At 37.1% G+C, this 27,887-nt stretch overlaps 5 protein-coding genes across 8 annotated transcripts; 4 read left to right on the forward strand and 1 right to left on the reverse strand.

Annotated features, from left to right (window-relative positions):
- Nucleotides 1–1,254: 1,254 nt before the first annotated feature.
- LOC140003710 (protein FLX-like 3) lies at nt 1,255–4,252 on the forward strand. Of its 3 annotated transcripts, none has more exons than XM_072045269.1 (5): nt 1,255–1,457; nt 2,618–3,158; nt 3,269–3,414; nt 3,737–3,816; nt 3,925–4,252. In XM_072045269.1, the coding sequence occupies exons 2-5, from the start codon at nt 2,629–2,631 to the stop codon at nt 4,006–4,008; spliced, it is 840 nt and encodes a 279-aa protein (XP_071901370.1). In that variant the 5' UTR covers nt 1,255–1,457; nt 2,618–2,628; the 3' UTR covers nt 4,009–4,252. The 3 variants fall into 3 exon arrangements, with proteins under 3 accessions (XP_071901370.1, XP_071901369.1, XP_071901371.1); XM_072045268.1 differs by having other exon boundaries at nt 1,344–1,724; XM_072045270.1 differs by lacking the exon at nt 1,255–1,457 and adding an exon at nt 1,752–2,448.
- Nucleotides 4,253–9,985: 5,733 nt separating this feature from the next.
- Nucleotides 9,986–13,102, forward strand: LOC113742864 (thioredoxin-like 2, chloroplastic). Its single transcript, XM_027270874.2, has 4 exons — nt 9,986–10,439; nt 11,371–11,641; nt 11,961–12,125; nt 12,607–13,102. The coding sequence occupies exons 2-4, from the start codon at nt 11,513–11,515 to the stop codon at nt 12,670–12,672; spliced, it is 360 nt and encodes a 119-aa protein (XP_027126675.2). The 5' UTR covers nt 9,986–10,439; nt 11,371–11,512; the 3' UTR covers nt 12,673–13,102.
- A 190-nt stretch (nt 13,103–13,292) lies between these two features.
- On the reverse strand, nt 13,293–17,079 carry LOC113742863 (phospholipase D alpha 4). Its single transcript, XM_027270873.2, has 4 exons — nt 16,526–17,079; nt 15,526–16,083; nt 14,240–15,434; nt 13,293–14,095 (listed from the first exon to the last, which is right to left on the reverse strand). The coding sequence occupies exons 1-4, from the start codon at nt 16,610–16,612 to the stop codon at nt 13,662–13,664; spliced, it is 2,274 nt and encodes a 757-aa protein (XP_027126674.1). The 5' UTR covers nt 16,613–17,079; the 3' UTR covers nt 13,293–13,661.
- A 4,732-nt stretch (nt 17,080–21,811) lies between these two features.
- Nucleotides 21,812–22,629, forward strand: LOC113741165 (PRA1 family protein F2-like). The gene has a single exon (XM_027268646.2). It carries the CDS (start codon nt 21,908–21,910, stop codon nt 22,469–22,471), a length of 564 nt encoding a protein of 187 aa, XP_027124447.1. The 5' UTR covers nt 21,812–21,907; the 3' UTR covers nt 22,472–22,629.
- A 1,626-nt stretch (nt 22,630–24,255) lies between these two features.
- Nucleotides 24,256–27,880, forward strand: LOC113741214 (uncharacterized). Of its 2 annotated transcripts, none has more exons than XM_027268709.2 (10): nt 24,256–24,654; nt 24,816–24,878; nt 25,358–25,439; nt 25,586–25,660; nt 25,870–25,942; nt 26,084–26,129; nt 26,319–26,425; nt 26,557–26,626; nt 27,333–27,415; nt 27,512–27,880. In XM_027268709.2, exons 1-10 carry the CDS (start codon nt 24,403–24,405, stop codon nt 27,540–27,542), a joined length of 882 nt encoding a protein of 293 aa, XP_027124510.1. In that variant the 5' UTR covers nt 24,256–24,402; the 3' UTR covers nt 27,543–27,880. The 2 variants fall into 2 exon arrangements, with proteins under 2 accessions (XP_027124510.1, XP_027124511.1); XM_027268710.2 differs by having other exon boundaries at nt 24,265–24,654; nt 26,087–26,129.
- Nucleotides 27,881–27,887: the final 7 nt, after the last annotated feature.

Below are 27,887 nucleotides of genomic sequence, written 5' to 3' on the forward strand. Positions count from 1 at the left end.
CCCCACCCACCCCACCCCCTTTCCTTCTTCTCCTTCCTCCTTATCCACCCCCGCCTCTCCTTTTTCATCTGGCCGCCTGCCAGGACCAACAAGTTCAAAACTTGGGCAGTGAAAAATATCAACAGTATCTCGTTGACTAGTTTTAGAAGAAGTATATAATTTTATCAGCCGATCACTTGAATTAGCTAGCAAAGCTTTAGCTGGATTATTATTAGCACATTAAGTAATAGCCAAGACAGTAGAATACACACGAGATCTGCACCTAAAAAAAAAAAAAAAAAAACTAAATTTACCATCACACAATATTTACGGAAACATTTCAGAAAATCCATGAAATTTGGGGAGTTTCTATTAAGCGAAAGAATTCAAGTGGCCCAACTACCAATTCACAAAGTTGAAACGCAAGCCCATCCTCGTCATAAACTAAACTCTTCCTCTTCTTAAAACACACCCTTTTGAAGTGCTAGCTAGCTAGCCCAAGGGGCCTGAAAAAGCAGATTTAAGCGGGCCATTTTGTGAAAAACCCCCGTTTTATTTCCTGCTAAGAGGCCTTAGCTTCCCCACTTCTACCAAGCCTCCCCCAAAGAAATTTTTTTTTAAAAAAAAACACGCTGCGGTAACTGGGCCAGAGGTTTGGTCTAGGAAGTGGTGGTACACTACCACTCCACCGCTACTAATTTAATAATAATTACCTCCGGTTGTCAGGCTCCGTCTGTGGCTCCGCTTCGCTTTTTGTGTTTTTGCCGCCCTCCGCCAAAATCCGGTGTGTATTGATAATTATTACCGCATAGCTAAATCGGCTGTCCTTATCAAATTTTTTCCCTTCCCCACGCACCCCCCCCCCCCCCCCCCTAAGAAACGGTTTGTATAAGTTGCCAAAAGATAATTAACTGTTCTTTCCGTCCCACTTTGATAGTTCTGTTTTCCTTTTTTCATCTGTCCCAAATTGTAATTCATTTTTCAATTAAAAAATATAATTATATTTTAATTTTTCTAAAATACTCTTATTCAATATAAGTTGTTGTGAATATAAACCAATCCCATTTAATGAGAGTTGATTTTTTTTTTTTACCATCAATTCAAATTATCATAAAGTTGTACTCTAATTAATGTGAGAGTATTTTAAAAAAATAACTACTTAAATTGATTGTTTCAATAAAATTAATTATTTTTTCTTAAATTGTGTGAAAAAAAACTCGGCTAACAATGGAAGGAGTGCTATACATAAATTTTTTCGTTTTGGGGCAAAAAAGGAGCCACGACTGCCAGTATTCTTTGACCCAAAAAAAAAAAAAAAAAAAAAAAAAAAAAAAACACTAGTAGTATTATCGTTTGCTCCCAGAAGACTAGCAAAATTTGGCGGGTCCCCGCTTCTCAGATAGGCCAAAGACATATTATTAATAATAATACTGCTCGTCGCAGGATTCGTCGCAACGTCGCCATTTTCATCTTATAAGGTTTGGCTTAAATTCTGCGATCTCTGGAGTATAATTCACTGAATAAATCTCAGCAAAATAGGCGCATAACTAGGGTTCATAATCTGTACGCTTCCCGGAAAAGATATTTACTAAATTAGATTATGCTGCGTCAGGATTTCTTCATCTGATGCTTTAAGAAAATCGTTATATTTGGAAGCTTATTCGTTTAATCTCTCATTGTGTTACTCGAAATCTCCCTCTCTCCGCGGCGGAATATTAAAATTTTGAAGAAATTTGCAGCTGAAGGTATCTCTGTTAAGCTCACAAGAGTTGCCTTATTTATTTAATTTTTTTTTGGGACAAACTTGGTGAGTTTTCGCTGTTTCATCAAGCAAAAATGTATTTGGTTACCAAATAATGTCTGTATTTTGGAATTCTCTTCCAGCAGATTCTTGTAACGATCAAAGTTACGAGTTTGGCTAATTCCTCAAGTAATTTGTGTATTTGTTTGATAATCACTGGCTGGAGTTTTTAAGATAGTCCTGCTGTTCTGATCAGTAATTCGAGGTTTTGATATATGTCTAGACTAATTCTTAGTGCAGCACGATGCTCTTGTCATTTAAGCACGTTTGATGTACCTACCTAAAATTAGCTGGAAGGAGTAGCAAATAAGAAGGCCACTCATACTAGGGTTAGTTTAGTTGCTTATAAACCAGAGTAGGTCCAAGTTTGTGGAAATGGACTTCAAGAACGAATTTAACAACTGAATACACCGTAGACAATTGGAGGTTGACTTTTCAAATTTTGTTTGCTTCGTAGTTGTTGTTCTGGTGTGGCATTTGGGGACTATGAGGCAGGTTTTGTTGTTCTGCCAGATTAGTAAGCCAATTGAATTTTGGGATTATAGTTAGCTGCAAGTTGTCTTAAATGTGATTAAGCTATTCTGACTTCATCTCAGCAAAGCTAAAGAAACAGATGGATGTTATTATGCCTATTGCGTACTACCACTTGATGATCTCAGTCCAAGATGGTGGGCATTCTAGGAATCTTTGTATACTAGTAGTTTTCCTTTTTATCATGTTTACAATGCATGGGGCTGAAACAAAAGTCAAGCTAAAGTCATAATTCTTTACCAACTAAGTTGTCTTACAAGCCTCTTTGCTTGTGTAACTTGATTACTTCATTTATCTTATTTGCAGTGTAACTTGACATGGCTGGAAGAAACCGGATGCCTCGCGAAGCATTTGATAACCGACGTGGATATCCTCTAGAAGGACCTGTTCTACATGGTCCTTTACCACGGCCTATACCTCCTCATCCTGCTTTACTGGAGGAGGAGCTTGAAATGCAGCATGCCGATATTCGCAGGCTTTTAGATGAAAATCGAAGACTGGTTGAAGATAGAGTTGCTTTGCAGCAGGATCTGGGTGCTGCAAATGAAGAACTTCGTCGTATGAATCTTATCTTAGCTGATATTCGTGCTGAACAGGAAGTCCAGTCGAGGGAACTTATCGAAAGGGGATTGAAGTTGGAAGCTGATCTTCGTGCTACTGAGCCTCTGAAAATCGAGGCTGGACAACTTCGTGCTGAAGTTCAGAGGCTGAACACCATCAGGCAGGATATGTCTGGGCAAGTGCAGGCCCTTACAAAAGACCTTACAAGATTGCAAGCTGATAACCAGCAGATTCCTCGTTTAAGGGCTGAGCTTGACGGACTACATCAGGAACTTATGCGCTCTAGGTTTCTCTTTTTCCTAAGTGCTATTGCTGTGCTTACACCTTGGGTGATTGTACCATGTCTTGACTAACTGCTTTGATTTTTTTTTCTGTGATAATGAATTTGACTTTCAGAGCTGCTATTGACTATGAAAAGAAAGTAAATATTGAGCTGGTGGAGCAGAGACAAGCAATGGAGAAGAATTTGGTCAGTATGGCTCGAGAAGTTGAAAAGCTGCGTGCAGATCTTGCCAATTCTGATGGCCGAGGATGGTCTGCAGGTCAGTCGTTTACTTTTCATCTACGACAATACTTGCACACTTATTATTTTTTTTCACACTTATGTTTGTTATATGGTCTTGGTGCATGATCTGCATTTTACTTGTGAGCAAACACAACTGCCTCCTTTCATGTGTATATTATTTCTTAACATTCATTTTATCCAACTTCATGATGGTTTCTGATAGTGACCTCTCTTGGCAAGAAGCAAAATGGATAGAATTACTTTTGTTGCTTTTTTTTTTGGTGGTAAAATAATTAGACTTGTGTGGGCTTTGTATTGTCCTTGTCATATTTTTAATTTTACTGTACCTTTTGCTCCAGGTGGACCATATGGGATGAAATTCAGCAGCCCTGAGGGTGGTTTTCCTGAACCTTACGGTGACGGATATGGAGCTCATATGGTATCAATGCTCATGATCAGTTAGTTTATAGTGGATCATTGTTATCTCTAAATACCATGTGTTAAGGAAGAGAAATTTTTTGGACTGACATGAATAAACTTTTCTCAGGGTGCTGCCAACAAGGGTCCATTCTATGGCTCAAGTTCGGCTTCATGGGCAGGAGTAGAGAAGCCACGTATCAATCGCCGTTGAGATGTGGATGTCTTGAGTGACTATAGGCATGTCTCATCCCTTCCTGTTTGGTGGCTATTATCTTGGAAAGGGTAAAGAAGTCTTTGACTTCTATCTGTGTGTATTCCATTAGTAGATTGCCATTTAACAAATGTTGGCTATCTTTACTGACATGTATAGGATAAGCAATATTACTCTTATTTAATGGTTGGGATGTTGGTTTCATTTTCGTATTTAATGTATAATCTGGGAAGATTGAAGTTTATGTCTGGCGCTTAATCCAACTATCTATCTGTTACTATTTTTATACTTGTCTTTCTAGTTTCATCTTCATCTCAGTTACGCTTGTGATTGTGAAATGTGCTTGATTAAATTCTTATCGAAACTTTCTTTGAATTTGCCATGAATGCTGAATATCCTAAGTGGATTGTGTTTAAGAAAATCACTATCGACTAGGTTTAAGGGTAGTTGCTGTCTAGCCTAGGTTTAAGGATGATAGTTAAATATGATGCTTTTTGAGGTGAGGATTATGTCACAGTAGGTGGTGAAGTCTTTGAACAAGAGATGCTAATGGAGAAAGTTTCCTATGGTTTTAGTTGTATATTATCACAAGTTAAATATGTAGTACAATAATTCCAGTGTCAAAATTATTCCAGGCAAACTGCCTTGAAGACATTGCAGATCAATATCTCTGTCTTTTCCACGTGTGTGTTTTTTTTTTCCTTTTTGAAATGAGAGCTGCTGAAGCATTTACATCTTTCTGGAGTAAAATGAGTAGAAGCCACATGGCTCTCCCTCAGTCCCAAGTTAAATTTTTTTTTTTTACTAGTTGTAGTTGTAAAAGAGTATAGAAATACCTCAATATAAAGACACACTGGAAAGTCTTTGGCTCCTGCTGATGATTTCATTCAAATTTAAGGAGATAGTAGAAATATGTGCAGTTACTACAAGTACTGAGTATTGAAAATGAGGAAAAGTAGCTTAAAGTTCCTATTTGTGGAAGTTTAAGGTATTTCGGGGATGGATTAAAATGGCAAGTAAGACTTGCAATTTTGGACGCATCAAGCAACTGTATCAGTGGGAAGAAATGCTCCAGATCTAGGTTGTGACATGTTCGAAGGTCTGGTCTTTCTTAGGCAATGCAAAAGCATTTGGTTTCTTGGATTACCTACTGTAACTTCTTTACCATTAATGTCAAGTGGAATCCTGCCTATCGAAGTTGTTAGCAGACCACTGATTGCTGTTCTGGAGGCAAAGGTTATATGTTTGTGGCTTTCGAATTGTTGGTGAGTAATAACTTGCTTGGTATTTAGAGAAAACATTAGTGTCTAGTGCCTATTGCTAAGTTTATTGGTGTTTGAATGATCATCTAAGTATGCTGCTCATAGTTGCAAAAGTTTAGCCTAAATGAACTTTGCATGAGCGAATGTTTGTTGAAGCGTGAAGTGCAATGCTGAGACATATTCCTATATGTCACCATATTGGTTTAGGTGTGACATCTAAATTAACTTTTGGTAGAAGTTATGATGTTCGATGTATTAGAATTTGGACATTATGGAAGTGCATAAAAGCTTTTGGTTCGAACAAGAATGTCAAGTGTGTTAGGTTTCTTTGTTTTGCATGGACGAGATGTTACATCTAATTGTTACCTCTAAGGGTTGATAATGAAGCAACATACAATCTGTTCTCACTCTGTTGCCTCAGAAGCATGCTTGGTAAAAGTACTTAGAAATGTTGAAGACATGCTGAGACTGACCAGTACTCACAAGGCTTGATCTGCTGGATACTTCAGCCAAAAGCTTTCCATACTAATCTAACATTGTCTACTAAAAGAATGTATATTTTGCCATTTGATTTTTAGTTTTGCAATGCTGTTCAATTGAATGAGTCAGGTTACTCTGACTCTGTTTTGCTCTACGACTTGCTCCTTATGCATTGAATAAATGATGGAAGATCTGAAGGATGGTGGGCGTGCCATGTGAGAAGTGCTTATATCTGATGTGGACTTTATAGGCAGGTATTTTGTCTCTATATTGTGGGTTCCCAGGTCCTTAATTATTTTTGTGCTTGATATGATTGCATTTTATCTTGATATTTAGGTTCCATTTAGCTTAGATCATACTTTCTCAGCCCAACATAATTTTTTTAGTGCATGAATACCTAACAAATTCATTCTAGTCTTTGCTTAGCTTGAACTTTTGGGCATGTTGCTTTGAAGTCAGAGCAAATGCTTACCATTTATCTTAAAGTGGTGTATAAGTAGGCCTTGTAGATTTCCAAGTTTTGTAATGATGGATATATGCTAGAAATCATTGATGTCTAAGTTTGAAATATTGCTCAGTTAGCTTATTGGATTATCTTACTATTGTATTTTAGCCTGGTTTGTGAATTATTCCTCCATTTCATCTTTATTTAGCTGTATTGGTGGGGATGGATTGGTGAAGCTAATTTTGAGATAGAAAAGGTGCAAAAACAGATGAAAAACTGAGCACCTTGTGGATTGATTGAAAGGAGTGATGAGATTTTGGAAATACAGGAGGCGGAGAGAGAGAGAGAGATAAAAGGTGGAAAAACAGATGAAAAACTTAGAGCGCCTTGTGGATTGACTGAAAGTAGTGATGAGATTTTGGAAATACAATCGGCGGAGAGAGAGAGATAAAAGGTGAAAAGAAAAAGATGAAAAACTCAAAGAACCTTGTCGATTGATTGAAAGGAGTGATGAGATTTTAGAGAGAGAGAGAGAGAGAGAATCTACAGTATTAAGAATCAGTTGAATGTGTTGGAAAAGGAGTCCAAGTTTTGGTTCCGATCAGTAATTTTTGGTCTGAAGGATAACAAAGAGAGTAGCTACCTTTTACATTATAGCTAGTAGTACCTTTCAAGTTCAGCGGTGTCCAAGGTAGTGGATTCTCAGATTAAGTTAAACTCTTTAAGTTGTTCTCTTGAAGTTACAGAGTTCCTTGTAGATGGTTTTGTCTCAGATGATATTGGTTAAGCTGTGAGGGAGCTTCTGAGATGGATGATATTAGTTATGTTTCTAGACTATAAGAAGAGATTTTATATTGCTGTGCTTTCTCGCTGAAAGTGAAAGTTACTGATAGATCACGTGTCACTGCTCCTGGATTGGTAGATATATGATGTACTAATCTCTATGGAATTGGATTTTAAATTGAGTGCGGGTTTTTGTTTTTATGTAGCAGCAAACGAAGTTGTTTACATTTGCTAAAGTGCTAAGTATCTGAATATTTAACTGTTGCACCTTGCAACAGACTACTTTTGATTGGATATTTTGAGTAGACACTGAATACTCTTTAAATGGCCATGGGTGGAATTGCCCTTGTAAATAACTTTTCTGTTTTAGTTGGTTATGGATCATATAGCTGTTGAGTGGACAAACAGGTATTGCTCTTTCCTGTTTTCTGGATTTTCAAGTGCATTTGGACTGCAATATGGTGGATAATGGACTTGCGGTGCTTTTGAGGGAGTTAACTGTTAGTTATGGTGAATAATGGAAGTGAAGATTGTTTGTTGCATTCTGCTGGAAATTCTTCATAATTGATCTTCTTGAGGGTAGAGAGGAGCGAAAGCATGCATTTTAAAGGGAATATTTAGGTCTCATTGTAGGTCATCCTTGTCCATTTAATGCTTGAATTGTTTCGCTAAAACAGGTTCAAAATGATGTCAAACATTCAATGTGAGGGTGAGTTTTGCTGAGGAAATTGTATTTGGTTATGTAATATTTGGCCTAGATGCTGGATGTAGTTGAGTGCTTTTTGAATTTCTTAACAATGTTTCACTGCATTGTGCTGCACACTGTTGCTAAGAATGCCTAATGAAAGGAAGCAAGTGGAAGCATAGTTCATTTAGGGGGCTGCTTCCTTTGTTTATTGTGGATTTTTATTTGCAACATGTATTCCCATTTCTTGTTTCTGAGGTTATTATTATTATTACTTTTTAGAATTCTTTTTTCCCACCAAATTCCAGATTCTCTAGGATTTCTCTTTTTCTCTGACACTTTCTGTATCCTTTCATTTCACAGACAAGCTGCTACTGGCTATGTTCTTCTAACCCTGTGCAAAGGTAAGTTTACAGAATCAGGTAAGTTTACTTGTGACAAACTTAATTCCTGAATCAACCTAACAAAATGATGGCAATTACAAAAGCAGTAAGTAGTCATTAACCATTCTGATATCAAGGACTTTTGAAATGACTGGCTCTCAAGCACATCCTTAGTGGATTTTGTCAAGATGTGAAAGCTGGCCCATGGAATGCCATCTTATTGGATTTAATTCATTCCATCTTGACTCGACTGTGCTTTACCTTGATTATGCAGTAATGGATGGTGAGAGCTGTAGCACTCTGCTGTTTAGTCCACTGAACCATCTCTTCTTATTCAACAGTTAAACTCAGTAAATCCCAAATTTTTTTTTATCCATAAAGAATATTTGAGTGGAACTTCTTAAAATAAGGAATTTTAAGTTTAGCTTCTTATGTTATATATAAACTTGGTTGATATTTTTAAGGGTTAATTGCAGTTTAGGTCTCAGAATTCTGAAGTTGTATTGATTAAGCCTGCAACAGATCATCAATTCTTTGATTTTCACCCTTTAATTTCCAAAATTTGTTGGAAATCGAAGGGTGAAACTGAGATTGATTTGTTATTGCCCGCTAGACAACCGAAATTCTTTGAAAGCTAACTGGATTAATGTGTGCCTCCATTAAGTTGGTTTTCTAACTTGGATCCCAAAAAATCCTTGTCTACCAATTTCTAGATAAAATTTAGTGGTTTGATATTAGGTTAAATCTTGGTCAAATATATTTGTTTTTACGGCAATGATGGTCATCGATCCTTTGGTAGTAGTTCGATCCAAATAAGCAGTTCCTCTTGGGATATTCATGAATTTTCTAAGATTGATGGAATATGTTGCAAAAGTTTTGTTTGTTGCAGAGCCTGGTTTTGTTGCTGATTTTAAGTAGCGAATGAAACTTGTGTTTACGCTCATCCAGGAGGCTTGATCGATGGTTTCATAATTCATATATATGTGCGTGTAAACCAATGGGGCTAGGGGTATCTTTTGTCAAATGTGAAAGTATTTCTAGTTCAGTCAAGAGCTCTAGAGTAGTTCAATCTTTTGTTGTTTGGATGGCTTTACTTCTGTAGCTCTGTACCTATATCGACATTGGACCTATGCATTAAGGCTTTTTCGTATTTCTCAATTTGGTTAATTGTTAGATGACTTTTAAGGGAATTTGACCTCTTTTCATTCTTTTTTTTTTTTTTTTTTTTTTGGGTAACGATAACATTTTGTATAACCTCCTCTAATCTAGTTTAGAGAGAAGGGTAGCCTAACTTTTACTGCAGATACTCACAATTAATCTTTTTCATCAAAAGCTGCCGAAGGATGGAATCTGCCAAGTACATGAACAAACTCATCAAATTCAGTCACCCCATTTTTCTTAGTACGAGGGTAAATAAAAGTTCCAATATTACATTATATGACCTGGCAATGCATTAGTTAACACTTTTTTGTTTTACCTTGTCCAATTAAAATTCTACTGCGCTAGCTAGCCGATTGTCAACAACATTTCCTATGAAAGATTCATAAGCTACAACAAAATCCCGGTACACTGGACAACGAACTAATAGATTCCCACAGTTGAGGAAATAATTTATCGGAAACAAATGCACAAACAAAGAAGTGAAAAAAAAAATTGCAATGTGTAAAATAATTGTAATACATTACCCAAAACAAGCAATAAAAGAAGCTCCATAATCAATTTTGTGTTTTTAAAATCGTATTTTTTTTTTATAGGTAAACTAATTTTACCACTCAAACCAATCCATCTTTCCTGGAGGAGATGCTGACCAATTCAGGCCTTCAAAACAGTCCATCACTACTAGCAGTGGGTCATGTGAAATTTTCCATGCACCCGTGTTGCCTACCTTCCCCGTAAAGGGTCATGGTAGATCAACGGCCCCTTCGGCAGTGGGCCTTGGCTCGGCGGAAATACAAATTTTTTTAATAAATTTTTTTTTATAATCTTTTGCTCCATAATACAATTTGAAAAAAAGAAAAAAAAAGAAAAAAAAGGTCCAATTAATGGAACAATCTCAGCTCAAATAGTGGTAGTATCACTGAAGCTCTCCGTGAGCGAGTCTCATGCTTAGTGAGGATTGAGGAATTAGCAAATTGTAGTAATAGTAGTGCTTCAAGTAAACTTTTTTGCTCCAATTCATGATGTGAAAACTGCAAGATATGCTGGGAAATCCTGTTATTCAATACAAATCTGGTGATGTTTTACAGTTCTCTATTCGTTCCGCTCGCATATGCTACCACCTCCAAGTGGGTACAAGAAGCAAATTGAGGGGATGGGATCAGAATATTCGCTGCTCCCTTTTTCTCAAGCCTCGTCTTGATTGCGTCCGTACAAGACCTCTAGTTCGGTTCAAGGTAAGGACTTTGTTTTCTTTTTTGCTTTTATGGGAAGCCTTATTTTTTCAATTAATTGACTGAATTCTGATTGCCCAGTTGAGAATTCTTGTTGATATAGGTTTTTGTCTAAATGTATTTTTTAAGGTTCTTTAGATGTTCTTCATTGGTGTTCCTAAATGCTTGGAACTTCTATTTCACACTTTGAACCAAGTTTGCTTTTTAAAAAAAAAAAAAAAATCATTTTTACTTATTTATCTGAGATCGACAACTAGGATTAAGTCGATAGCGAGGCAGTGGTGATACTGTAGAATAATTTCGGGGAGTTCACAGTGCCATGAAAGAAAATAGAAAACAATTTACTTCAGAGTAGTTATTAAATGCTTGCTTAGACCATTTCCAAGAACTGAAATCGTTAATCAAGGAGTTGGAAGAGTTTGGAAGGAAAAGACGCCCCTTGCTAGGAAGCATAAGGGGAAAGAAGAAATTTAACGAAGCAAGAGGTTAGATGCTGGAATTGCATCCTGGATGGGAAGCTGGGTTGCCTGAGGATATTTGTTCGTTTAAAATGAGAATGGAACATGGACAGCCATTAATTTGAAACAGTGGTATAGTTTAGCGAAGTTATGCTTCTTAGGTAGATTCTGTAGGCATTTTGCTTTTGGCAGTAACAATGTGTCAACGTTTGTTTCCATGTGATGATAAGGGGAAAAAGTTAACCTGTCTAGGTGTCATTTGTCAACTGCACTAATCTTTGGCTCAAACATCAAAGATGTATGACATATACAATTTATGCATCCAAAGGAGCCATTGTTTACACCACACATTGTGCTGCTATGACACGCTCGTTTTGGACAAATACTGGAGTTTTTAAGTAGATTGTCATGTTTAATAGAGCTTTTCTTGGACAATCCTTGCAATAATCTATAGGTATATTTTCTGCGAACCTCAGGTACGTGCAGTTGCTGAAGAAACTGACCAGCCAAAGTGGTGGGAAAAAAATGCTGGAGCAAATATGGTTGACATTCATTCAACACAAGAATTTGTTGATGCTTTAAGTCAAGCTGGAGATAGCTTAGTGATCGTTGACTTCTATGGCAAATATGGTTGACATTCATTCAACACAAGAATTTGTTGATGCTTTAAGTCAAGCTGGAGATAGCTTAGTGATCGTTGACTTCTATGGCACGTGGTGTGCCTCTTGTCGAGCATTATTCCCCAAAGTAAGTATATGCTCTACCTGCGATCCTGGAAAGTTTGTCCTTTCTTGCCCCGTAATAGGCATTCTATGCTGAACTCCGAAATCAGACTTAGAATATCAGTCTATACACTTGTATTTTGCTCAGCTTACTTATTTCTTCCCACCCCAACCGGGATGGTATAATCTATATAACCTTTTGTGAATGTATTTTCAGGAGTTTAACTTTCATTTGCTATCTATACGTTGTGATTTTATTTTCTTTTGCTTAAAATCTTGAAATTGCTGTAGCTCAATGTTAAGTTCTGCATTTTTTTTTAAAATGCTGTATCTTCATTGATCAGCTCTGCAAAATAGCTGAAGAACATCCAGAGGTTCTCTTTCTCAAGGTAAACTTTGATGAGAACAAGGGTTTGTGCAAAAGTTTGAATATAAAGGTCCTTCCATATTTCCACTTCTATCGAGGAGCTGATCGCCTGGTTGAATCGTTTTCTTGTTCTCTGGCTAAGGTGTGTGAATTTAGTTCTATTTTACTAAATTCGGTTTTTTTTAATATTGGTTTATAGCACATTATTAACTGTTTCCGAACTCTTCCTTTCTGCTTTCTCTTTACCTCTTTAGCCACGTTTCCTGCTTCAAACCCAAAGAAACACCAAATGAAAACAAACTAAATACAACAGAAAACAAGAGAAGAAATAGCAAGAAAAGAATTACTCCTAAATCTAGTAACGTGAAGAAAGAGAATGTCTGTGATGATCGTCCACTCAGGAGCACATCTACCATTTTTGAACTGTCTATGCAGTAAAAATCAGGTATAATCAGCCATTTGTCACTGAAAACTGTTCTGCATAGTCACTGTGGTGCATATTTGGATTTCCTGGTGGTAGATAGCCACAGCTGTGAGCCACACTGCTTTGGTACCTCATGGATTATATGTTTGTTCTTTTGCATGGAATTGCTTGGTTGAGCCTTTTTCCAACTAATATGCAGATTCAAAAATTAAAAGATGCAATTGCTACCCACAACCCAACCTGGTCAGGAGGGAAGTATTCCTAAGGTCTGGCACTCCTTGCAAAGTACTCCTAAGATTATATGCTGAGGAATGTCTCAACCTTCCTCGAGTATCTGCTTGGATCAGGAGATGATCAAAGGTTGGCATCCTCACCCTCTGTAGTGGTATAGCAGTTTTTTAGCCAGTCCAATTGGGTGTGCTAAATCTTTGCTTCCTCTATAAGAATTCTTCCAAAACCACTCATATTTCTTGTAAAGTAACAGTTGATAGTTCACAAATTACCTCAAAATTGACCGGTGGAAAAGGTTGTAAAGATGAATGTTTGAAAAAAGAAAAGGTTCCATTCAGTAGTTTTTCTGTAGTGTTGGTGTTTTAGGTGAATTTTACAGTAACTTTACTGGACTTTCGCATTTGATCAAGTACTTAAAGTTGTAGTTTTTTTTTCGCATTTGATCAAGCACTTCTTATTTTCAACGTTGTTTGTCAACCGTAAATGAGTAAATATGTCGTGCTACTGCTTCAAGAAGGTAGTGTTTGTTTACCCATTCACTTACGTGGGTTCCATTTCTTTGCCATCTGTGGCAAAGACTAATATTTTGTCATGGCTTCTTCTTGGAGCTAGTCGCGGATTACAATTCGAAAAGGAAAAGATGATGCAGGGTAATTGAGAGAACAAGTTAATTTGGAAATGATATAAAGAATGAAACTCTGAAACCGTAATCTGTCAGAGCTTGTCAGGCATGATTTTAGCTGCACGGTGGTGATGTGGAAGAAAAAAGATCAATTTCACCCCGTCAGTTATTTAAGACAACTAAAGCAGATGTTGACTATTTGAGTTACACGGGAAACTCGAAGGGAGAAAGATTAAACCAATTTATGTAGTATATACAGTGTACAATGTTAATCTGGAGAATTTGCTGTTGCAACAAACGAAGTGCTATATTCCCATTTTTCTTAGCGTCCACCTGTTACTCTTAGCCTGAAGGCCTGCACCAAACCCAGCGATGAAGTTACTTTCAGATGGATGCTTCGATTACGTAGTGAAAACAGGTGAGAGAAATTTTGATCTTTTGCCCTTTATTGGTGTTCTTGTATCTGGGAAGTGATAATTGCCCTCCGCAAGATCCTGGACACAACCTTCCTTGGTTACATTCACAGGGTACGTGAGTAAGTGGGTCCTTTCCATGTCGACTACTTCATCTGCACTGTAAACTTCCCACATTTGCTCTCCAATTGATCGGATTCTCTGGACACATTCCAAGGACCGAGGATCTTGGAATACTTCTTCAGCTTGACCTGTATGTTCATACCACAGTGACACTCGAAAAGCATGAATATCTCCACGATCCATTCTTTCTTCACTGCTTTTAGACCGGTGGCACCCTATTGCAATCTCAGTGTCACGTTTCCCGTCCATGGATCTTTGGTTCACATTGGCCGAGCCTATCAGCATATAAGTGTCGTCCACTGCAAAGAAAGAAGTAAAAACAGGACATATCAGAGACAGCAACATTGGGTAACACTACTGGTATTATCATCATAGTGCAATGAATTTTGAATATTTAAATCCCGGTATCATCTAGGGTTTACTCATAGGTTCGTAGCTCCTACCTATCATTAGCTTGGAATGAACATACACCATGAATCTCCTCTGTTTTTGAGCATTCCAGTAATGTGTTTCGGGATGAGGAGAATATGGAGGAACAAATTCTCCTTTCACTTCGTTTTCCCTATTAGCTAGGCAGAAGAAATTCAAGTAATCTCTTGGATGCCCTGGCTCACCACTTTCTTCTAAAGCTTCGGCTATCAACTTGTACATCATCTTCATTGTTTCCCTTAACCAGTGTAATATGTCATGAACTGATTCACTCTCTGGAGCACCTTCTGGCCACATTGGTATTACTATATAAACTGCAAATCGCTCTTTGGCTTTTATTTTGTTTGCGACTTTTAGTGCAATCTCAACGGGAATCAAGTTTCTGCAGCCACATTGTTGATCTCTCTCCCATAGATGGCATCCTCCTAGAAAATATTGGTTTTCTATATATATGAATCTATCTGCCCGCCTAATTGCTTCCACATAAGCTTCATGGATGCTTCGTTCAGTGGACATGTTTCTTGGCAAAGGAATCGCTGATACGTGGTCAATTGATCGAAAAACTTGAACATTCCAATCCCTTTCGGAGGAAATGCTTGTAGAATGCTGATTAGACAGTTCAGGAATGGAGCTGAGCGGAACTAGAAGCGATGGCTCAAATTGCTTCGTCCACCTTTGCTCAAAATTTGTTAGGACGTCCAAAGCAGCTTGCCCTGCGATACAAGCATGCGTATCATGCCATGGCTCTCTTGGTCCTCCTTTATGAAGGCTAGCTCCAGATATGCTCGTTTGATAAAAATCATAGCAATGTGCTTCTGTATTTAGTGTTTTAAATAATGAGTGGTCTTGTGTGTCATAACGGCCATCACAAAGATCCAAGCCACCAATAAAGCTCAGGATTTCTCGATTTGTTGAAGATTGCTGCACTCGGGTGTCTACAGTTATAGTCTTCTGATGGTGAGAGAAGACTGTAGGGAATTTATCATGCAATCTGGGGCACAATTTGCATATTACTTTGGTATGTTTGAAATATGCCAGGGAATCTTCATCATGCGTTTTCATTACTCCTTGATTCTTGATAATTGGCAAGGAAGTTTCGTCATCCCAAAGCAGAATTCTAACAGCGACCCCTTCCTCTGCTTTACGCTTCAATAACTCCCCAAGCTTCACTCCTCGTGCATGTGGAAGATCCGTATTGGGATCACGAACCTGGAAATGGTGCTTGAGTTTTAAGGGAAAAGAAAGATTCTCCTGAAGGACAGGGTAAAGACTAAAGTACGAACCACATTTTTCAACTTACTAGTATGATTTTCGGATTTAAGGACCATCCTGCAATGTAAACCAAATGCTTTGCCCCCTCAATGGCTTTGTATACGTCCTCCCACAGCTTTTTGGGTGTCTGGGAAAGAGCGGATGGAGGTTGGAATGAAGCACAATGGTGAGCGTCCTGATAGAGTATGACATTGCAATTTGATCTTTGAGGAAATGTAGCATTCTTCAACCCATGGTATGCATCGTTTGCTAGTACTTTCTCCCAACTTGATTCATATTCTGCTGGTTTGAACCATAAGATGTACTGTAATTTAAGTTTCAGATTTGGCTTACCATTTTCCCCGCAAAGAGGAAAGAAGCCATTGATCAAACTCGCTCCATCCAGAAGCTGATTGGCCAAAATTTTGATTTTCCCCAGGATGGAGCACCTTGTCTTGAGGGCAATTGTAATGATAGTGTCAGATGGATGAGCACAGAGAATTTGAAAGGTTTGGTTCCAGATACGGTCATGTTCGTGTGTTGTTTCTGCTACTTTTTTGCTGCCAATTTTGATAGTCACGTAGGCAGGCTTTTCATTTGCCACACACTGCATAACAGACAAAGTTCACTGACTAAATTCTTCTTAAAAACGTCCAGTCTTGCTGGCGTATGTCAACAATATTATTGTCTTCTCGTATGCAGACGAGAAGACAATCCAGATCAAAATTCTGGATTGCCTGCTGTGCAGCAAGAAGCGATTATTTGTGTAGTATGGTGAATGTGTAACCATTCTTCATTTCATGTGTAACCATGCTTATGATCAGAATCCCTTTTTCTTGGAATGGAAAATGAAGGGGAGTAAAATTATCACTCATCAGGCAACACAGCTGCCATAATTATCCAGACACAAACATTATACATGTGGAGATGGAGCCGGGAAGATGGATAATGGCCTAAACTTCTACCAGAATTTAGTAGGCAAAAACATTGCGAAGAACTTAACTTGACAAGGGAAAATGAATTTAAAGAAGAAGATATGAAACACTTACGCTGAAGCGGAAGGACGGTTTGTGAGGTGTGGCATGGCAGATAGTAGCTTCAAGTGTTCCATGGAAGAACCTGTGTTTGCCCTCCATTTTTTTTGGTTGCTGGTGCGGGTGCGGGAGTCCAGAGAGTAAGACGACAGAAATGGCTGATTCGGCAGTTAACTCATGTTGGCATTAACAAGATGAACATATGAATGGGAGGTATAGTTTGTTATTGTAACAGATGAATATATGAATGGTGGGGGGGCTTAGAATAGAATGTAACTTAAGTTAGGCAGTTGCGATGACTTGTGGGGATTTCCTTTTCTAGTCTTTACTGGCAATCCTCAAAGTCTACCCTTAGATTTCCCTTTAAGCAGAAGCTTTCTGGGTAAAGAATAGGAAGCAGCATAACCATCATTCAACTCCCTTTGAATATCATCAAGGTAAATCATTCATTCTATAAGCTGCCATGATGTTATTATTGATTCTTTCATCAGATTCGGGAGTGCCTGCCTGGTCACTGGTCAAGGCCCAATTTTATAAATTTGTGGAGAAGTACAACAGTGCATAGGAGAAAGGTGGATGGAAAGATGGGAATCCAACTCTCATTAATTATCATACAACTTTTTTAACATCGGACGAAAGATTTTTGCCTTGCAACTTCCTTGTGTTAACAGATTTCCTATTGGAAAGAGCTGCTGGCTGTAACGTGGGGTGCACAAATTTTGTTGCTTCAACTGGTCAAGTTACGTTAAAGAAACTTTTTCCTTATACAGAATGAGAAACTCGAGGAGGAGAACGAAAATAAAGCAAGAAATGGGAAAGGAAAAAAAAGTAGAAAATACACTCTTTTTTACTCTCCCGCCCCGCCCCGCCCCGCCCCTTTCTTTGTCAACTTTATCACCAAAATTGCACAAAGTACAAAAAACCAACGGGCTTGTGCAAGTAAAAACTCTTTCAATGTGGCTAGTCCTCCAACGGATAGGAGACTGGAGTAAGTTTGAAGGGCAGGAACTTTTTGAAGTCGTAATGCTGTTCTCGGTCATGTACAAATTGCTTTTGCTTTTGTAATTCATTCTTCATTTCTTTTCATTTTCGTTGTGTGGATTTATCTCTTTCCTTTTTTTATGGGAGTTTTCTAGTTGTACACCAATCCTGCCCCGGCACCATTGAAAGGTACGGTACGCTCTTTATAATCGCTATCTGCTTTTGCCATTGGCGCCTCCAATTTTGGTTGACTTTTGAGCTACGTGTACCCACCAACTATGCATGCCCTATTGTTTTCTTCCTTTTTTTTTTAATGAGTAATCAATAATATTAGCCTGATCTAATGCGAACGCTTAAATTCTAAAAAACTTTTTTCGCAGAGAATCACTGAAACCGAATCGTTGAGCAACAAATTCCCTAGATTTGAAGCGTGAAAAACTTGAAAACAAAGCATAACAATCATGAAAATTATTTACAAAATATTGTCGAATATAATGTATTATCTACTTCCTTCATGGAGTATAACATGAATTTATTAGATAAGGGGAGAAAAAGATGACATTCATTTTCACTAAAAGATTGTAGATTGAGGATATACAACAGTCTCTTTTTTTTTTTTTTAGGATATACAGTCATTAGCTTTTTGTACCATAAGAAAAAATTCTTCTTAAATAAGCTGTCAGGCAATTGTCAAAATTAACTTTCTATGATTTTGATGGATTAAAATTGGAAAGCAAGGGGAAAAAAAACTCACAAGTTTAATCAGGATTAGAGAGTATTAGGGCATCTACAATGGAGTATAATGATGCGTGTAATGCCTGTCATGATACGGGTTCATCATTACGCGGCCACAATAGGTGGTCGTGTAATGAACCCGTATCATGACAGGCATTACACGCATGATGCGTGTAATGGGTGGACTAGTGTTAAAATTTAGCAATAACAAAATTTATACCAACAACGTTAAAGTTAGCAATGTTCATTATTTTTTTAGGAATTACATTTTAATTCTCTATATAAACACACAACACACTTTTTTTTTTTTTTTATATATCCTACCATTCTACTCTATTATTTTTTTTACTGTCTCACTCATTTTCCTCAACCTGTTTGCACAATTTTTTAAAATTTCAATATTTTGTGATTATGGATGAAAATTTTAGTAGTTTTACAAATATGTTAAATGCTTCAAATATAGAAAATTCATCCTCCTCACAAAATCAAAACCCCCAAAATTTTCCAAATTACCCATTTTCTAGTATTCCTACAAATGTGCAAAATTCTTTTTGTCCCCTAAATTTATCCACTTGTGGTATTCCTATAAATTACCCATTTTCTAGTATTCCTACAAATGTGCAAAAAATAATAATATATTATTTTTGAGAGATAGAAAAAGATATATTGTTCAAACTTAGAAATTAATAATATTATTTTTTAGAAAATAAAGAATCCAAAGGCAAAAAATTTAATGAAAGTTAATATTTTATTTTTTAAAAATAAAAAAATTATTTTTAAACATTACTTTACTTATTTATGGAATATGAGTTATGCTTTATTAAAATAAATATTTAATTTAATTATAGATTTATGCTATTACATCTTGTGGAGTGTAATTTATTATGAGTGAAAGTATAATAAAAAAAAATAGAGTGTTGATGTGACACGTGTATTACCCTCTAAAGAGCGTAAATGATGCTCTAAGCAAGTACCATTTCATTTCATGCCTTTGGCAGCTAGCAATTGGGTAGTGGTCACAGACAACATTGAAGCCACGTAAGAGGCATTTTTTTTTTTTTAAAAAAAAAAAAGGGATATTTGAAAAATCTCCCTTGAGATTTTTGATATTTACACTGACCTTCCCCATAGTTTTAAAAATTACACTGGCCTCTCCTGAGATTACTAATCCTTTGCAAATTCAGTCCAAATGATTAAAATATTATTTTAGCGAGTGAAATTAGAATTTTGAACCAGATTTGTCCTTTGTGCTATATGTCCAATGAATGACAAAGTACTGCAAATCAATTAACAATTAATAAACTTTAAGAAGTGTAGTTTATCTGCAAATACGCATTATCTATTTAAAATACCGGCTCTTTACGGATATTTTACTTTCAAACATTTAATTTAGTACAAATATTTATGCTCAAATACAGATTTGTATTTACTCTCAAATATTTAATTTTTGTTAAATACAAAACTTACCAATCTCTCTCTTTTGTAAAAATATTAATATAATACTTTTTCAATTTTAGTTACAAATATTTATGTATTTAACATAAATTAAATGATTCAGAATAAAATGCCCCACAAAGAGCCAATATTTTACTCATGTAATGGATGAAAGTCATAAAGAATTAATACTTTATGGACCATTTCTTTTTTTTTAAATATTTAATTTATATTAAATAGATAACCTTTCGATTTCCTTTTTGCAAAAATATTACTGTAACATTTTTTGAATTTTACTTACAAACATTAATATATTTATCATAAATTAAATGTTTGAAAATAAAATACCCGTAAAAGGCCGGTACTTTAAATGGGTAATGCGTATTTGCCCATAAATTACACTTCTTAAAATTTATTAATTGTTAATTAATTTATAGTACTTTGTCATTCATTGAACATGTAGCATAAAGGGCAAATTTGGTACAAAATTCTAATTTCACTCACTAAAATAATATTTTAATCGTTTGGACTGAATTTGCAAATGATTAGTAACCTCAGGGGAGGTCAGTGTAATTTTTCAAATCACAAGAGAGGTCAGTGTAAATGTCAGAAATCTTAGGAGAGGTTTCTGCAATTATCCTTAAAAAAATGGGGGGCCAGATATCTTTAAAAAATCATTTTTTGATTTTTGACAGCCTTTCAGGGAAGGAGGAGCAGTCCACGTGGTGACAGATGCCGGCTTCGTTGGAACCTTGCCGTCTTTACTCCACCGCCGTCCCCACGACGCTTAGTGTGGTCTTATCCCCACCTTATCCCGCTCCTGTCCCTTGGACCCTCTTTGGTTAGTTGAAACTGTCGGGCCTTTCGGACTCGGGACAGCAGTCTTGCAGCGAGTTCCTAATGAGGCAAACATGCCCTTTTCCGAATAAATAAATAAATAAATAAATTTGTGGATGCAATAATGCAATACGAGTCCATTGGATATGGTTCATTTTAATCAGCCACATAAAAGAAAGGAAATCACTAATGAGCATACCAGCTAATTTGACAATAGATGAATTAGTAGTAGGTTTAGCATTCTGATTTGAGGAATTAGGATTGAAAAAGAGTCATGTCAACTACAATGTTTTAGTCTAATCGAGCTTAACTCCGACTAAGATTGACTATTATGCTCCAATCCAGGATTTGAGTAGGGTAACATAACTAAGTTTATTTAAAAAAAAAGCGGGAGTCTAAATCGACTCTTTTTTTTTAGTTTAATTTGAGTTGAACTTGTCCGAAATTTTATCATATTTCAATTCAGGTTTGAACTTGATAAAAGTACAATAATTATAAAACTCGAACTTAAGAAGCTCGATCCTAATAGAGTTTCAATTCATATCAAATTACTTTTATCAACCTAACTCAATTAGCTTACGCTTGTAATATTTTGTAACTTTCATGAGTTCTTTCAAGGAATTTATCATAATTTACATGATCATGAAAAATATATGGTAGGAAACTTCAACTGTGCATAATAAAATTGAAAAGAACAATTTTCAAATGAAACTATATCCATTATGGGATGAACAAAAAAATTTTTTAGGATCACGTTCCTACTCAGTCATCTTCATATACGTTTTGACTTTCAAAAAATAAAAACAAAGAAAAAGACAGAAAAGGCCACTCACAAATTAACTGCATTAGGACAAAAATTATGTGTCCATAAAGGGTGACAACGGCCTTCCATTGCCATTTAGGAGCATTGGTAACATTTAACTTTGGAACCCTAATCGTATACAACCTTAAACTGCATTTTTTTAACGACTAATCTTTAAGGCAAATTCACCCCCAGAATTTTTTTTTTTCCAGAAAAGAAAAGGTCACACCCGCACCAAATGAACGGGGGAAAGTTACGACCGTACAGAAAAATCGACCGTGTCTCTTTTATTCTCTCTGATTGCGATTGGGACGGCCCAAATCGTTAGTAATCGTGTACTTGACTTGCACCATATGAGTCCACGGCCCACTCAACCCCCCCCCCCCCCCCCAACCAAACCAAAAACCACAAGAAATAAATAATTCGCTGCATCACATCAGCCACTTTCTCATTTACAACCGCCCCTTTGAGCTTCTCATCTCATCACTTAAGTTACTAACCCCACCCCCCCCCCCGCCTCTCTCTCTCTCTCCCCTATTCATTGTGAAAACCCAAAGAGCAGCCTCACACTACCTTCAACATAAAACTAACTTCAAATTCTCCGGAGAATGACGACATACGGCACAATCCCGACGTCATCCGGAGGCGGAAGCACTAGGCTCGAGTACATAACACGCGCTAAAGAGCGAATCAAGGAAGGCCTCGGCACTCGACGCCCATGGCGGGAGATGTTCAACTTCCACTCAATTCGACTTCCCCCGAGCTTCCGCGATGCGCTGGCCCGAATCAAAACGAACGTGTCGTATTTCAGCATGAACTACGCCATTGTAGTGCTCGTGATTCTCTTCCTCAGCTTGCTCTGGCACCCGATCTCGCTAATTGTGTTTATAGTAATGATGGCGGCCTGGCTCTTCTTGTATTTCCTTCGGGACGAGCCGCTGGTGATTTTCGGCCGTTTGATTAATGATCGGGTGGTGTTGATCGTCTTGTCTGTGCTTACAATCGTTCTGTTGCTGTTGACTCATGCCACGGTCAATATTCTGGTGTCCTTGTTGATTGGGGCTGTGGTGGTTCTGATTCACGCGGCGTTGAGGAAGACCGAAGATTTGATGTTGGATGAGGAAGCCGCTGGTGGGCTCTTGGGCTCGTCCGGCGGCCCAAGCTCGTCTTAGTAGATGCTCCTTGTTGCGTTTGTGTATGTTGTAATGTTCCTTCCTTTAATTAATTACTGAAGTCCCCTCCAAAAAAAGACAAAAAGAACGTCCCTTTAATTATGTTGTACTTATTTCTGTAATTTATGATTCTTGAATCATTATTGTTTCATGTCAAATTGTTATTTGTTCGATTTATTTTGCTGATGTTGTACGTGTGCTTGCTCACTTCAATTGGATTTACTAGTTCCAAAGCAACAATAAGGTCTCAACTCTACTCCTATTGCTTGGTTTTGGTAGCTGTTTGGGGATTGGGGCTTTTGAGGCCTCTCGGCAGTTGGGATTCTTGGGAAAATCTACGGGTAATGTACTATAATATTACTCCGTTCTATTTTGACAGTTCTATTTCTTTTTTCACGTAGTTTAAGAAAAAATAGTTAATTTAATTAAAAAACTAAATTTAAATTATTATTTTTTTAAAATATTTTCACATTAACTAGAGTATTATTTTATAAGAACTTGAATTGATGATAAAAATAAAATTCAATTCTCATTAAATGTGATAAGTTTATAGTAATAATAACTTTCATTGAATAAGGATATTTTAAGAAAATTAAAATATAATTATATTTTTTAATTAAAAAAATAGACTATAATTTGGGACAGATAAAAAAGAAAAATAAAAGTATCAAAATGAGACGGAAGGAATATCAATCGTTCGTTGCCGGAGCAAATAAATGGTTGCTTTTCCGAACGATGATTTGACTTTCATCAAGTACAAACTTTGGGGCCTTGGGTAGACATAGCTGTGAACGGACTGTTGATCAACTCATCCATTGACCATGCCAAGTTTCAACTTACCCAAAAATTGAGCTTGAAAACTCGTTGAATTTGATTAAACTTCTCATTTGGTTGCGCTCAAGCTCAAGCTCGAGCTCGAGCTCGACTAAGTTAAACTAGCTCCACCTTCACCCTTGAAGAACTCAAACTCGAGTAAATTGAAAAAATAAGATGGTGCTCAAGTTCTGATTCAACTTTAAAGAATTTGAGTTCTAATATTTTTTATTTGAGCAGAGCTCGAATAGCGTATTATTTATTCGAATTCAATTTAACTCGATAGTAGCGCTACATTTGAATACCTAATATACTTTTATTTGCATGGCCGCTCGGGTCTTAAATACAAGAGCACATTCAATAAATTTATGCCAAGGATGATGCTTTTGCACCTTTTTGTGTGCATTCAATACGATAGAGGAACCCAAACATGAGGGACGAATAAGGAAAAACAACAATTATCAATTATGCCATCCCTTAAGTTACCGGTGCCTGAAATCCCAAAGCAAATTACTCATGTTAGTGAACATATTCTCTAGGCAATTGAAGGTTAAGTTGTTTTAAAAAAAAAAAAAAAAAAAATTCCCAGACAAATGCTCTCTTGTGGCTATTTTTGTATCCTTTTTTCCCCATTTTTTGAAGCTTGAACTTCAAATTCTATCTGGGAGCACTTGATTTCCTATTAAGAAAAATAAAGATAAACAAGGTATGTGTGGTTAGAATGACGCAAAAAAAAAAAAAAAATAGAAACAGGTACTTTTTTTGGTACTACACAACTTGCAGTTGAGATTCTAATACTACAACTTGAAGTCACTATAAAAGGAAAATAGAGAAAAATGAGAATATTCCATCAAGGGTTCAAATTTCATGATTGATACGGAGACGGCATGTATTATCTACAAGTAGATACGGTCTCTCAGCCCAGCCCATCAGCGCTGGCTTCTGGATCATCCCACGCTCACAGGGCGGTTAATGTGCTGTGTTGGAGTAAATTAGTGAAAAGGGATGTGGGAACTCACTTCCAGTAGTTAAAATAGTACAAACTGTATGGTAAAAACTACCCCCCAGTAGTGTCTCCAACTGTGGGTGTTCCACAACACCGGCGACGGCGTTTGAGAATGACTCACCCTCCACCACTCCGGTATGATCCTTACTATCCACAGCCTCCTTATTTTCCGCCCGAAAACTACGGGTTCAGCACCATCCCTACCGTCCCCGCCACCACCACCAGGGATCCTAAAGGAGGCATCAATACACTGTTTGTCTCTGGACTCCCAGATGACGTTAAAGCGCGTGAGATACACAACCTCTTCCGCCGCCGCCCCGGATTCGAGTTCTGCCAGCTCAAGTACACCGGCCGTGGCAATCAGGTCTCCTTCTCCCCCCTCATCTCATGCATTTCTCTGTAATTTCCTTCTTCTAGTTCCTGGAAGAACATCGGACACTGCTGACGATAAGCTAGTGAAGAAGATATTCAAACAATAGAAGAACAACAAAATCCTGACTTTAGTGTTAATTGTTCAAATTGTAGGTTGTTGCATTTGCTACGTTTGTGAATCATCAATCAGCAATGGCAGCGCTTCATTCACTAAATGTAAGTGAGTGATTTATTTATGTGGGAGAACTTTGCGTTTTTTTGAATGTTGTATAGTTTGTCGGTTATTTGCTTTTTAGGGTTGAAAAAAGTTCATATGCATTTGAAGGATCAGTTTTGTGAGGGCGAAACTACATTTACAGTTCTGAGACCAAACATGTTCTGTGGAGTACAGGACAAATAATTAGGTAGCTCCATTTTGACCTGAAATGTTCATGGATACACTGCAGAAATTCCTCTAGACTGAGATATTGGCCTGTTCTCCGTGGTTGTGTTTCCAAATGCTTCTTAGATAATCTTTCTCCTTTTAAGGCCTATGCTTCATATCTCTACTTCTCTCCAAATCCAGAATTATTGGGAACCTTATGGCATGGTTTTGCCATAATAAGCATATGTATCTACAAGACTGCTGCCCAGTTGATTATTTTCTGATTCTTGTTATCCTCTATTTGTGTATTCTCTGATTACTTGTTCTTCAGGGTGTAAAATTTGATCCTCAAACTGGATCCAGTTTGCATATTGAGCTTGCTAGATCAAATTCAAGAAGAAAAAATAAGCCAGGTTCTATGGTCTTTTTTTCTTTTTTCTTTTTTTGGGAATGGGGTGGGGGAAGTTGTATGCTCTTTTTTATATTTGATGAAAGTGAAGGCTCTGATTATTTCATATCAGTATACTGACATTCTGACCGAAATTGTTTTCATTCACAGGAAGTGGGCCTTATATTGTTATTGACAAACGAACTAAATCTTCAAATGATGCGCATGAAACATCAAGTGATGATGGTAATATTTGTTCAGTAGTCATTATTTTTCCTACTCCCACTGAACAGAATAGAGAGAAGCCAAAGTTAACAATCAAATTCTATTTCCTAATCTTTTGGACATCCATTCATTTTGTTTGGTGCTGATTTACAACAAATGGGTAAAGGACTGTGCTTCAATTTTGGTTCTCTTGGTTACAAAGTTATCATGATATTTTTTGTGCCATTCAGGAGATAGTGATGATCCATCCAGGCCCAACAATCCTGACTCTGCAAACAAGGATGATTCAGTGGTGGAGAAAAGGTTTGAAAGATTTACAAACTATTTTTTTTAATAACATATTCAGTGGATTTTATACAATTGGGTAGTTCCTTCAGGAATTAGAATGTGTTTGGTTCCAAAGTTTCATTGTTATAATCTATCTTGTGATCTGGTCTTGAATAGTAGCGAGGTTGCTGCTGAAGCTGATAATACTTTAGCCCCGGAAACTGTAAGTAGGATCTATTGTACTGTATATTCCCCTTTTCTTTGTATCATTCATTTGACTCTTAGTTCCCATAATGATTATAGTTTTGTTAGGCCAGGATACCCTTTTTTTTTCTTTTTCTTTTATGTGCATTTGTACTTTGTTTCAGTTAGTTGGGTAGTTATCCAGTGTTATTCTGAATTTCTATTGCAGGAGCAAGTAGAAAAGGCTGTAGATGGTACACAAGCGTGTTCAACTTTGTTTATTGCAAACCTGGGTCCCCTTTGCACTGAAGATGAACTCAAGCAAGCCCTTTCTCAGTAAGTTTTACCAGAAACTTTTCTGTATCCAGAAGATAACCGTTTGCGTGCTATTCAAGCATCTGGTTGTGCAAGCATGTTTATTTATATATGAACATTGAAAGTTGATGCTGCTAGTCTTTCTGGTGCAGATGTCCAGGATTTAACTCCCTCAAATTACGTGCCAGAGGGGGCATGCCTGTTGCATTTGCTGATTTTGAGGTAAATATCCTCCTGTTGGTGATGACCAATAATTAGCTTAGAAATAAATGTGGTTTTATTATTAAACTCATGGCAAATGATATTAGTGCACCGCATAAGCTTTATTTTATTTCCTATGATAAGAATTACACTTCTTTCTTTAGTGCACAAATTGCCTTTCTCCTTAGCCCTACAATAAACCAGTTGTCATATTGCTGCTTGTTACACCTTCTTCAACCCATCTTTTCACAGAAGGCCATAGCACAACTCCATAATTTTCCAGTCCTGAAACATTGTGTCTCCACCCCCATGAACGATCCCCCATACTCGCCACAGAGAACCAGTACATCCCAATTTGCCCAAAACCGAGATCCATTAGCTCCTGTATCATTTAAGTGCCATGAAAATTCTGGCTATTTATTCGTGTTCTTTTTGCCTGTCCTTTTTCCTTTTCTTGATTTATTTCTTGATTCAGTTTCTTCTTCATATTCTCTGGAGTTGCAACCTTATTGCTGCTGATGTTCAAAGTGTTCATTGATTTTTTCTTTTTTCTTTTTTTTTTTTGGTTTTTTGCGGCGGGGCGGGGGGCCAAATTTACAAAAATCAGTATATGCCCATAGCGAACTAAAAATTACTGACAAGTTTGAAGTCATTCACTATCTGTCTGGAGGATTAGGGAATGGCCATTCCTTCATCTGCTTCATTCCTTCATCTTGTTATACGGCAGGGAGTTGAACAAGCATCGGAGGCAATGAATGCACTTCAAGGCAGCTTGTTGTCATCATCGGACCGGGGCGGCATGCATATAGAGTATATACCCTGAACTCTTTTAATTTCTGATATACCCTCAGAATCTTCCTTTATTACGACGATAAACTGAGTGAGATCCTTGTTGGTGCTCTTCAGATATGCGAGGTCTAAAATGAGGAAGCCTTAAAGAGGACAACACTGTCAAAACCCCAAAAATTCACTCCGGCACTGCTGGAAATTTTGAAAAGAAACACGAAGAATGGCAGCACTCTATGGCATAGCTGTCTAAATGAGATCCTTGCTAGACACTTGATGAAAAAAATCGAAAGCTCTAAAATGAGATTCTTGTTAGTTATTTAATCTTCGACTGTATGAGCATAGTTGTCTAAATCTACAACCCGTTTGAATTGTTATTTTCTAGAGTTTTTGCAAAAAAAAAATACTATAACTATGTAAAGTAGAAAGTTGATTGAAAAATGTATTCACGAAAAATGTAAAATGCTTTGGGAGAAATTATTTTTCGTATATCTGA

Source organism: Coffea arabica, chromosome 4c (assembly GCF_036785885.1).
Source record: "Coffea arabica cultivar ET-39 chromosome 4c, Coffea Arabica ET-39 HiFi, whole genome shotgun sequence".
NCBI classification, from domain to species: Eukaryota; Viridiplantae; Streptophyta; class Magnoliopsida; order Gentianales; family Rubiaceae; genus Coffea; species Coffea arabica.

Coding starts and splice junctions, on each gene's coding strand:
- LOC140003710 (XM_072045269.1), top strand. CDS start 2,629: ATGGCTGGAAGAAACCGGATGCCTCGCGAAGCATTTGATAACCGACGT. Junction 3,159..3,268: donor CAGGAACTTATGCGCTCTAG/GTTTCTCTTTTT, acceptor TTTGACTTTCAG/AGCTGCTATTGACTATGAAA. Junction 3,817..3,924: donor ACGGATATGGAGCTCATATG/GTATCAATGCTC, acceptor AACTTTTCTCAG/GGTGCTGCCAACAAGGGTCC.
- LOC113741214 (XM_027268709.2), top strand. CDS start 24,403: ATGACTCACCCTCCACCACTCCGGTATGATCCTTACTATCCACAGCCT. Junction 24,655..24,815: donor ACACCGGCCGTGGCAATCAG/GTCTCCTTCTCC, acceptor TTCAAATTGTAG/GTTGTTGCATTTGCTACGTT. Junction 25,440..25,585: donor AAGAAGAAAAAATAAGCCAG/GTTCTATGGTCT, acceptor TTTCATTCACAG/GAAGTGGGCCTTATATTGTT.
- LOC113742864 (XM_027270874.2), top strand. CDS start 11,513: ATGGCAAATATGGTTGACATTCATTCAACACAAGAATTTGTTGATGCT. Junction 11,642..11,960: donor GTCGAGCATTATTCCCCAAA/GTAAGTATATGC, acceptor TTCATTGATCAG/CTCTGCAAAATAGCTGAAGA. Junction 12,126..12,606: donor TTTCTTGTTCTCTGGCTAAG/GTGTGTGAATTT, acceptor ACTAATATGCAG/ATTCAAAAATTAAAAGATGC.
- LOC113741165 (XM_027268646.2), top strand. CDS start 21,908: ATGACGACATACGGCACAATCCCGACGTCATCCGGAGGCGGAAGCACT.
- LOC113742863 (XM_027270873.2), bottom strand. CDS start 16,612: ATGGAGGGCAAACACAGGTTCTTCCATGGAACACTTGAAGCTACTATC. Junction 16,084..16,525: donor AACCGTCCTTCCGCTTCAGC/GTAAGTGTTTCA, acceptor TCTGTTATGCAG/TGTGTGGCAAATGAAAAGCC. Junction 15,435..15,525: donor TAAATCCGAAAATCATACTA/GTAAGTTGAAAA, acceptor CACCATTTCCAG/GTTCGTGATCCCAATACGGA.